The 10674-nt window shown below is 51.2% G+C and overlaps 2 protein-coding genes across 2 annotated transcripts; both read right to left on the bottom strand.

Annotated features, from left to right (window-relative positions):
• Window positions 1–2735: 2735 nt before the first annotated feature.
• LOC145996565 (uncharacterized) lies at window positions 2736–3374 on the bottom strand. Its single transcript, XM_083133064.1, has one exon. The coding sequence runs from the start codon at window positions 3372–3374 to the stop codon at window positions 2736–2738; it is 639 nt and encodes a 212-aa protein (XP_082989190.1).
• A 5095-nt stretch (window positions 3375–8469) lies between these two features.
• Window positions 8470–9108, bottom strand: LOC145996564 (uncharacterized). Its single transcript, XM_083133063.1, has one exon. The coding sequence runs from the start codon at window positions 9106–9108 to the stop codon at window positions 8470–8472; it is 639 nt and encodes a 212-aa protein (XP_082989189.1).
• Between the last annotated feature and the right edge of the window lie 1566 nt (window positions 9109–10674).

Genomic DNA, 10674 nt, shown 5'->3' with positions numbered 1-10674 from the left:
GCACTGTAAGGAGTCCTTGCTGGGCAAGGTGTTTCCTCTTGTCCCGGATTTGCCTGAGTTTTTGGTGGGAACGCAGCTGTTAGGTCCCGCCGTTTACCCTCCGTATCGAGATTCCTCCTCTCGATTTCCAGGAAAGTTTGTGTCCCCTCCGCGGACCATACTTTGCTCCTGGCTGGACCAGATCTTGGAAGGGGATCCTGCGAGATCTTAACCTCGTTCCAAGCGTCAGGGTGCGCTTTGCGCTGATGCTGACTCAGGCCCACCTGCTTTTGGAATGTCCTCCCGCATGGTTTCCCATCGGTAACGACTTTGCAGGCTATTACTGCGAGCGTCACTGGTCCACTTTCTACTACTGGTCTGTCAGTCTGCCGGCATTTCGGCACATGGGTGTCCATCGCATGAAGCCCATCCTTCTCTTTGCCACACTTCCGACACTGGTATATCACATCCGTCAGATGCAGGTCACGATAGTGCTTCGCCACACCCTTCTGCGACGTGAACACCAGGTGAAAATGCGTGTGGCAAGTGTACACCCCCTCCACTTTTTCGAAGGGGTACACTATCCTCACCTTCACTTGACACCTCCTCCCCGTTCTCATCTCCCCATCTCTCACCTTTCTCGCGCTCTCTCTCCCACTAATCTCCGCTCTCTGACTGGCTTCCGACGCATTATACACAGTACTCTTTGTCGTGACCATAGTGAAGTCAGGAGGTTGTTCGAAGGTCGGCCAGGTTCACCGCGACCAACCTACAGGCCCGGTTCCGGCTTTCTGTAACGATACCCACCAATGTCACCGGCCAACATCAAGGGCTGCCTGGGTTCCGCAGTCGTTACTTGGTTTTCCGGGAACTCTCGCTCCCAGAAGTCCCTTCGCCCACTCACTCATCATAGGTTTCAGCTTTGTCCATCCTGCCTTTCTTGACCAATGACCCGGATCCCCGGAGTATAGGGTAAATCGCCCTACAACACCTACTCCCCAGGCTTAGGCACTGTTACGCCTTAATCAGGCCGAGGGTCGGCACCACCGAGTCTTCAATGTTGTGGACCCCGTTCAATGATCTTGCCATGCTTCCTTATCCTTCTCTCCCACCGCTACATCTGTCTCCGCTTGGCTCGTTCCCTAAGGGTTTCCTGTCACCAGTCCCCCCCGGGCAGGTCTCCTCATCCAGCCCCAGCCTTATGGATGAGGTTTTGGACAGTACTAAGCATTCTGGACTCGGCATTCCCCCCATGACAAAGTGAGTGTGCGGCTTCACCTACCCCCTCGCTGTTCCAGGGGGCGTAGGGTTTTTCTGTTGGGGTTTTCTCCCTTAGCCTTTGGGTCAAGACCCGTCCGCAAGGCAGCGGGGTTTGTTGTCAGGGTTTCCTCCCCTAGCCTCTGGTCCGGGATGATGTTGTACATCACTAGCTCACATATCTGCGGGCCGTTCCACTATCCGCCACCGGTGGACCCGCTCTATACCCTGAGGCAGGGTTCTCAAAGGGAGCCTTCATGCGGGGGTGAACGCGTACCATCCCTCTCACCGTAGTACCTGGGTGCAAGGATCAACGAGTTTCATCTCTACACTATTTCATCATTTCATCACTCATCCCCATCTTCGCAAATTAGCCAAGAGGCACAAAACGCGAAGTAAAATAAACTAAATCAATCAATCATCTCTACCCTCGTAGTGTCAGGCACTTGGCAATTCTGGGGTGTAAGGGGTGATCTTCCACGTAGTACACCCAAATGTCAACCTCACTTCCACGTTAGTGCACCCTGGACTTAAGACTAACGAGGCTCTGGCGACTGGCCCCATGACCAGTATAATTTTGTTTGTATTGTCCTGTTCTTTTGTCCTTATGTGTGCTGAGTGCCCGTTTACAGCCTCAGCTTTTAACAAAAGTCAGAACATTTTAAATTTTTTAGTTATGCAACGTTAGAGTTGTTATTTGTAATGGTAAGGGGCTGGCCCCCGTATAATGTGACGGGAGCAAAATAGCCTAAGTGCTGACGCTCCCAAAATTTAAAAAAAAAAAAAAAAACTAAATTCAAAATCACTTGGCAATTCTGACTGAGCCTATTAGCCCCGTCTCTTCCCTATGTTAGCATAGGTACTTTGGTACTCAAGATCATTCCTATCTTCCAGCTCCTACTCCACCTTGCTTTCACCTCTGCCGGTCATACAATAGTATGACCAATACATAACTAAATAATAATAAATTACAATAATTTAGATTGTATATAGATATATATCTCTATGTATAAATATTTCCTGTATAATATATAATTGTATAACTCTCTTCGTCTTTGATCTCCTTCTCCTTCCCTATGTCTTTCTGTCTAGTGCATGCGGATATGCGAGTTCCCCCTATAGTATCCGGGCGCTTGGCTCCACCGAACGTATGATTGTGTCTCTCTCCCACGACACCGACAACTCCTCTCCTCTCGTCTCTCCTTCGGGGGAACCTTCTTTCGTTTGCAGGGATCTCGGATTTTCAGGTCTCCCCTCGCTTTAACCTGGGCGACGAGGATCAACAAGTTTCAGCTCTTCCCTCGTCGTTGCCAGGCACGTAGTTCCCCCAGTAAACCCTTTGGTAGTTGTCTATTTGTAGTCCAAGTGCTGATTTACAATCTTGATAGACGTTCGGATTGCCGTTAAGCTCAGCGTCATGAGGAGTTCGTTGCTGCTAAAGCCCAGCTGTCTCAGCGCAGCACGTGCAATTGAAGGTAGAGCTCCTCTTGAACCTAGGACTATGGGAGGATCACCCGATCGGCCTGAAGTGTGGACGCTACCACCTCGTCCAACTTCTTGTACTTGTCTACCTTCTCCTTTCCTGTTTCCTTAAGCGAAGTCTCAGTTTCGAACCTGACCGTCATGTCGGTAACGTACGCGACGTTATCCTTCACTAGGACGAGGTCCGGCTTAAGACGCTCTTTGGTCGCCGGTATGGAGAAGGTTTGCTCCTTAGCCAATGTATACCCTTTTGCAGATGCCGCTATGATGTCCCGCAGTTCATCATGTCGCTTGATCCGCAGTCCTTTTGATGCTGTGCAGGCGCCTATTACGTGCCCTAGGGTCTCGGGCGCCGCATGGCATCTCCTCCACTCATCGGACTCCACCACCTTAGCGCTTTTGAGGTCATGGTTAAGTCCAACCGTGTTGGATCTAAGCCTCAACAGGTCGGGTTTTAGTAGTCCCTGGTTGACTTGAGCCGCGTTGGCTATGGGGTCGTTGAAGAAATTCTTGACTCCCAAGCCGTGTAATGGCTGCTGGCTCCATCGCTCCGGCTCTAGATTAGTTATTAACTTTCTGGCCGCGGCAAAGGTGTCCAGCGTAACAGGTACTTGGACGCCGGTCACTCTGTTAATGACTTCGATCCTGGCGCCCATTCCTGTCTCTTGGAAGAGGTGAGTTACTACCTCATCCCGCGAGTCTCTCAGTCTACAGAGATTTCCTAATATCCCCAGCTGAATGATAGTGGTCAGGCGCGGAACGCCCAGACAACCATCGGTCTTTTTACAGTATAGTAACTGATCGGTGGTGGATTCAGGTAATTTGAAGGCCCTCTTGTGGAACCTCCTGACCTCCACATCGATGGATTCCAGGAAGTTCTTTGAAACTCCGACATCCACCCATACATATTAGAATTTAGGTAGGATGTTGGTGCCGATGAGTTTCGCCTTCTGATGTGGCTTTAGCTTGAGTCTGGAGGCACGGATCAGGATTTCCTTAACCTCCCGCAGGTGGTATTTATTCGAGAGGCCTTGTGCCAGAGTGTATTGGCACCCGAGGTATTGGAAAACCTCTCCCGTTTTTACCACCTTGATGGGCTTACCGCCCAGCGTGAGCTGGGGGAACCAGTAACCCATGTTTTGTGTAAACCTTCGATTTGAAAGGGGACACATTTCTCAGTCGAGATGCCTATATCGAGTTTGTCAAGGAATTGACTCACTCGGGCAAGCTGGTTGTTCATGCCAGCTGCGCTGTTCGTGAATATCACGAGATCATCGGCGTATGCTGATGCTGCTAGTTTCTGGTTGCCCAGGTCGTAGCCAGCACCAGCGCCTTTGATATCCTCGATTAGCTCGTCCATTACGAGGTTGAACAGGAATGGGCTCAAGCAGTCCCCTTGCTTGATCCCTCTTCGCAACTCGATGGATTCGCCGTATACTGATGTGCAGATTCCTTCATACATATCTGCAATCAAGGATATCAGGTGTTGATTGACACCTTTCTTAGTCAAAGCTGCTATCATCGCTGCGTGTGGAAGAGTGTCGAAGGCTTTGCTTATGTCCACCGAGCAGCCGGTGAGGGTTCTCCGGGCCTGTCTTTTGGCGTAGCTTATCGCCTTATCCAGGATAAAGCAATTGGCCGCGCACCCCTCACCCTTGACAAACCCCTTCTGCTCAGCCGTGAAGCTGATGAAGCGTCTCAGGGTTTCGTCAAGAATGCCAGTGAAAGTTCGGCATACGATAGAGCTTATCGTGATAGGCCGCCAGTTCTTAACCTGAGATCGATCCTTTCCCATCTTGGGAAGGAAGCTCGTTCGGTTCTGCTTCCACCTCTTCGGAACCGAGCCCGCATATATAATGTAGTTGAAGAGGTGGGTTAGCGTTGTTGCGACCCCTAATTGTCTCAGGTGGACCCTCCTGAGTCCGTCGGGGCCGGCGGCCTTGTCTTTAAGATTGGCTAGCCGTTTACGGACACTTTCCACCGAAATCGGAAGCATCATGTCCAATCTACTTTCCCCGGCAATTCCTTTGTCTCGGAAGGTGGCTGTGAAGGAGCCTTCTTGACTCCACAGATCCTGGTAGAACTCCACGAATTCCTTGTTCCCAGGTCTGACATCCTGTTCGTCCAGAAACTCACTGGAGTTCTGAACGATGGAGTCGAGAATTTTTTGTGGACACTTCTTGAAGATTGCTTGTGTCTTGGCGTAGAGCTGGTCAGGCCTCTTGCCCATCGACTTCCTTCGCCCCTTGTTTGGTGTTACTGTCCTTCGGGGTGTAGTGCTAGCTAGCTACCAGCCCCGCCTTCAGCACACTCGTGAGAACGTCCACTATCTCCTCCAGTTTCTGACCTGCTCGTTCATTCCCTAGTTCGAACAGCTCCCGTATTCCCCTGTCGAGTTCGCGCAAGCGCGCCTCCGGGTTGGGAGGAATCCCTTCCAGGTACTCCACAAATGGATCCGCTAGGATGTTTGTGGGTTAAGGATCCTCTGGTCTGTTCGTGTCTACCAACTTGTCCACCATAAGATGAATGTTGATAGCGTATCGTTCTTCCTTGTCGTCTTCTATCTCCGGCTCCGGGTTTGGCTTTGCCGCCTCCGGTTTGGTCTCCTGAGAGGCCGGGTTCTCAAGGGAGCCTTCCCTTTCGTCTCGCCTCCCAGGGCAGCAGGGATCAAAAAATTTCACCTCTCCCCCGCTGCTGCCGGGTGCCTGGCTCCCTCAAGCTCCTCCGTCGATTCTGAGCATGTCTCTTCCGGTACGGCCAGCCTGACTGTACTTGTGGCTGTGGTAGCCTCCGGGGCTCTTTCTAGCGAGGATCAACAAGTGTCACCTCTACCCTCTTCGCTTTCGGGGCAGCGGGGATCCACAAGTTCCACGTCTACCCCCACTGTTGCCGATTCTTTAGAGGCCCCGAGTTCTCTCAGCTTCGCTGGGCCTGTTACTTCCAGTCCAGTCTGGCTCTGGTCCTCGCCTCTGCTGGCGCGGAGGGTGTGAGACGACTCAGGCCTGGATCTATCCGGCACTGTAAGGAGTCCTTGCTGGGCAAGGTGTTTCCTCTTGTCCCGGATTTGCCTGAGTTTTTGGTGGGAACGCAGCTGTTAGGTCCCGCCGTTTACCCTCCGTATCGAGATCCCTCCTCTCGATTTCCAGGAAAGTTTGTGTCCCCTCCGCGGACCATACTTTGCTCCTGGCTGGACCAGATCTTGGAAGGGGATCCTGCGAGATCTTAACCTCGTTCCAAGCGTCAGGGTGCGCTTTGCGCTGATGCTGACTCAGGCCCACCTGCTTTTGGAATGTCCTCCCGCATGGTTTCCCATCGGTAACGACTTTGCAGGCTATTACTGCGAGCGTCACTGGTCCACTTTCTACTACTGGTCTGTCAGTCTGCCGGCATTTCGGCACATGGGTCTCCATCGCATGAAGCCCATCCTTCTCTTTGCCACACTTCCGACACTGGTATATCACATCCGTCAGATGCAGGTCACGATAGTGCTTCGCCACACCCTTCTGCGACGTGAACACCAGGTGAAAATGCGTGTGGCAAGTGTACACCCCCTCCACTTTTTCGAAGGGGTACACTATCCTCACCTTCACTTGACACCTCCTCCCCGTTCTCATCTCCCCATCTCTCACCTTTCTCGCGCTCTCTCTCCCACTAATCTCCGCTCTCTGACTGGCTTCCGACGCATTATACACAGTACTCTTTGTCGTGACCATAGTGAAGTCAGGAGGTTGTTCGAAGGTCGGCCAGGTTCACCGCGACCAACCTACAGGCCCGGTTCCGGCTTTCTGTAACGATACCCACCAATGTCACCGGCCAACATCAAGGGCTGCCTGGGTTCCGCAGTCGTTACTTGGTTTTCCGGGAACTCTCGCTCCCAGAAGTCCCTTCGCCCACTCACTCATCATAGGTTTCAGCTTTGTCCATCCTGCCTTTCTTGACCAATGACCCGGATCCCCGGAGTATAGGGTAAATCGCCCTACAACACCTACTCCCCAGGCTTAGGCACTGTTACGCCTTAATCAGGCCGAGGGTCGGCACCACCGAGTCTTCAATGTTGTGGACCCCGTTCAATGATCTTGCCATGCTTCCTTATCCTTCTCTCCCACCGCTACATCTGTCTCCGCTTGGCTCGTTCCCTAAGGGTTTCCTGTCACCAGTCCCCCCCGGGCAGGTCTCCTCATCCAGCCCCAGCCTTATGGATGAGGTTTTGGACAGTACTAAGCATTCTGGACTCGGCATTCCCCCCATGACAAAGTGAGTGTGCGGCTTCACCTACCCCCTCGCTGTTCCAGGGGGCGTAGGGTTTTTCTGTTGGGGTTTTCTCCCTTAGCCTTTGGGTCAAGACCCGTCCGCAAGGCAGCGGGGTTTGTTGTCAGGGTTTCCTCCCCTAGCCTCTGGTCCGGGATGATGTTGTACATCACTAGCTCACATATCTGCGGGCCGTTCCACTATCCGCCACCGGTGGACCCGCTCTATACCCTGAGGCAGGGTTCTCAAAGGGAGCCTTCATGCGGGGGTGAACGCGTACCATCCCTCTCACCGTAGTACCTGGGTGCAAGGATCAACGAGTTTCATCTCTACACTATTTCATCATTTCATCACTCATCCCCATCTTCGCAAATTAGCCAAGAGGCACAAAACGCGAAGTAAAATAAACTAAATCAATCAATCATCTCTACCCTCGTAGTGTCAGGCACTTGGCAATTCTGGGGTGTAAGGGGTGATCTTCCACGTAGTACACCCAAATGTCAACCTCACTTCCACGTTAGTGCACCCTGGACTTAAGACTAACGAGGCTCTGGCGACTGGCCCCATGACCAGTATAATTTTGTTTGTATTGTCCTGTTCTTTTGTCCTTACGTGTGCTGAGTGCCCGTTTACAGCCTCAGCTTTTAACAAAAGTCAGAACATTTTAAATTTTTTAGTTATGCAACGTTAGAGTTGTTATTTGTAATGGTAAGGGGCTGGCCCCCGTATAATGTGACGGGAGCAAAATAGCCTAAGTGCTGACGCTCCCAAAATTTAAAAAAAAAAAAAAAAAACTAAATTCAAAATCACTTGGCAATTCTGACTGAGCCTATTAGCCCCGTCTCTTCCCTATGTTAGCATAGGTACTTTGGTACTCAAGATCATTCCTATCTTCCAGCTCCTACTCCACCTTGCTTTCACCTCTGCCGGTCATACAATAGTATGACCAATAAATAACTAAATAATAATAAATTACAATAATTTAGATTGTATATAGATATATATCTCTATGTATAAATATTTCCTGTATAATATATAATTGTATAACTCTCTTCGTCTTTGATCTCCTTCTCCTTCCCTATGTCTTTCTGTCTAGTGCATGCGGATATGCGAGTTCCCCCTATAGTATCCGGGCGCTTGGCTCCACCGAACGTATGATTGTGTCTCTCTCCCACGACACCGACAACTCCTCTCCTCTCGTCTCTCCTTCGGGGGAACCTTCTTTCGTTTGCAGGGATCTCGGATTTTCAGGTCTCCCCTCGCTTTAACCTGGGCGACGAGGATCAACAAGTTTCAGCTCTTCCCTCGTCGTTGCCAGGCACGTAGTTCCCCCAGTAAACCCTTTGGTAGTTGTCTATTTGTAGTCCAAGTGCTGATTTACAATCTTGATAGACGTTCGGATTGCCGTTAAGCTCAGCGTCATGAGGAGTTCGTTGCTGCTAAAGCCCAGCTGTCTCAGCGCAGCACGTGCAATTGAAGGTAGAGCTCCTCTTGAACCTAGGACTATGGGAGGATCACCCGATCGGCCTGAAGTGTGGACGCTACCACCTCGTCCAACTTCTTGTACTTGTCTACCTTCTCCTTTCCTGTTTCCTTAAGCGAAGTCTCAGTTTCGAACCTGACCGTCATGTCGGTAACGTACGCGACGTTATCCTTCACTAGGACGAGGTCCGGCTTAAGACGCTCTTTGGTCGCCGGTATGGAGAAGGTTTGCTCCTTAGCCAACGTATACCCTTTTGCAGATGCCGCTATGATGTCCCGCAGTTCATCATGTCGCTTGATCCGCAGTCCTTTTGATGCTGTGCAGGCGCCTATTACGTGCCCTAGGGTCTCGGGCGCCGCATGGCATCTCCTCCACTCATCGGACTCCACCACCTTAGCGCTTTTGAGGTCATGGTTAAGTCCAACCGTGTTGGATCTAAGCCTCAACAGGTCGGGTTTTAGTAGTCCCTGGTTGACTTGAGCCGCGTTGGCTATGGGGTCGTTGAAGAAATTCTTGACTCCCAAGCCGTGTAATGGCTGCTGGCTCCATCGCTCCGGCTCTAGATTAGTTATTAACTTTCTGGCCGCGGCAAAGGTGTCCAGCGTAACAGGTACTTGGACGCCGGTCACTCTGTTAATGACTTCGATCCTGGCGCCCATTCCTGTCTCTTGGAAGAGGTGAGTTACTACCTCATCCCGCGAGTCTCTCAGTCTACAGAGATTTCCTAATATCCCCAGCTGAATGATAGTGGTCAGGCGCGGAACGCCCAGACAACCATCGGTCTTTTTACAGTATAGTAACTGATCGGTGGTGGATTCAGGTAATTTGAAGGCCCTCTTGTGGAACCTCCTGACCTCCACATCGATGGATTCCAGGAAGTTCTTTGAAACTCCGACATCCACCCATACATATTAGAATTTAGGTAGGATGTTGGTGCCGATGAGTTTCGCCTTCTGATGTGGCTTTAGCTTGAGTCTGGAGGCACGGATCAGGATTTCCTTAACCTCCCGCAGGTGGTATTTATTCGAGAGGCCTTGTGCCAGAGTGTATTGGCACCCGAGGTATTGGAAAACCTCTCCCGTTTTTACCACCTTGATGGGCTTACCGCCCAGTGTGAGCTGGGGGAACCAGTAACCCATGTTTTGTGTAAACCTTCGATTTGAAAGGGGACACATTTCTCAGTCGAGATGCCTATATCGAGTTTGTCAAGGAATTGACTCACTCGGGCAAGCTGGTTGTTCATGCCAGCTGCGCTGTTCGTGAATATCACGAGATCATCGGCGTATGCTGATGCTGCCAGTTTCTGGTTGCCCAGGTCGTAGCCAGCACCAGCGCCTTTGATATCCTCGATTAGCTCGTCCATTACGAGGTTGAACAGGAATGGGCTCAAGCAGTCCCCTTGCTTGATCCCTCTTCGCAACTCGATGGATTCGCCGTATACTGATGTGCAGATTCCTTCATACATATCTGCAATCAAGGATATCAGGTGTTGATTGACACCTTTCTTAGTCAAAGCTGCTATCATCGCTGCGTGTGGAAGAGTGTCGAAGGCTTTGCTTATGTCCACCGAGCAGCCGGTGAGGGTTCTCCGGGCCTGTCTTTTGGCGTAGCTTATCGCCTTATCCAGGATAAAGCAATTGGCCGCGCACCCCTCACCCTTGACAAACCCCTTCTGCTCAGCCGTGAAGCTGATGAAGCGTCTCAGGGTTTCGTCAAGAATGCCAGTGAAAGTTCGGCATACGATAGAGCTTATCGTGATAGGCCGCCAGTTCTTAACCTGAGATCGATCCTTTCCCATCTTGGGAAGGAAGCTCGTTCGGTTCTGCTTCCACCTCTTCGGAACCGAGCCCGCATATATAATGTAGTTGAAGAGGTGGGTTAGCGTTGTTGCGACCCCTAATTGTCTCAGGTGGACCCTCCTGAGTCCGTCGGGGCCGGCGGCCTTGTCTTTAAGATTGGCTAGCCGTTTACGGACACTTTCCACCGAAATCGGAAGCATCATGTCCAATCTACTTTCCCCGGCAATTCCTTTGTCTCGGAAGGTGGCTGTGAAGGAGCCTTCTTGACTCCACAGATCCTGGTAGAACTCCACGAATTCCTTGTTCCCAGGTCTGACATCCTGTTCGTCCAGAAACTCACTGGAGTTCTGAACGATGGAGTCGGGAATTTTTTGTGGACACTTCTTGAAGATTGCTTGTGTCTTGGCGTAGAGCTGGTCAGGCCTC

Source organism: Lepisma saccharinum, chromosome 12 (genome assembly GCF_977018435.1).
Source record: "Lepisma saccharinum chromosome 12, izLepSacc3.1, whole genome shotgun sequence".
NCBI classification, from domain to species: domain Eukaryota; kingdom Metazoa; phylum Arthropoda; class Insecta; order Zygentoma; family Lepismatidae; genus Lepisma; species Lepisma saccharinum.
This window is presented reverse-complemented; position numbering and strand designations above follow the sequence as displayed.

Bases quoted from the DNA above. Each gene is read 5' to 3' on its own strand.
- LOC145996565 (XM_083133064.1), bottom strand. From the start codon at position 3,374: ATGGGCGCCAGGATCGAAGTCATTAACAGAGTGACCGGCGTCCAAGTA.
- LOC145996564 (XM_083133063.1), bottom strand. From the start codon at position 9,108: ATGGGCGCCAGGATCGAAGTCATTAACAGAGTGACCGGCGTCCAAGTA.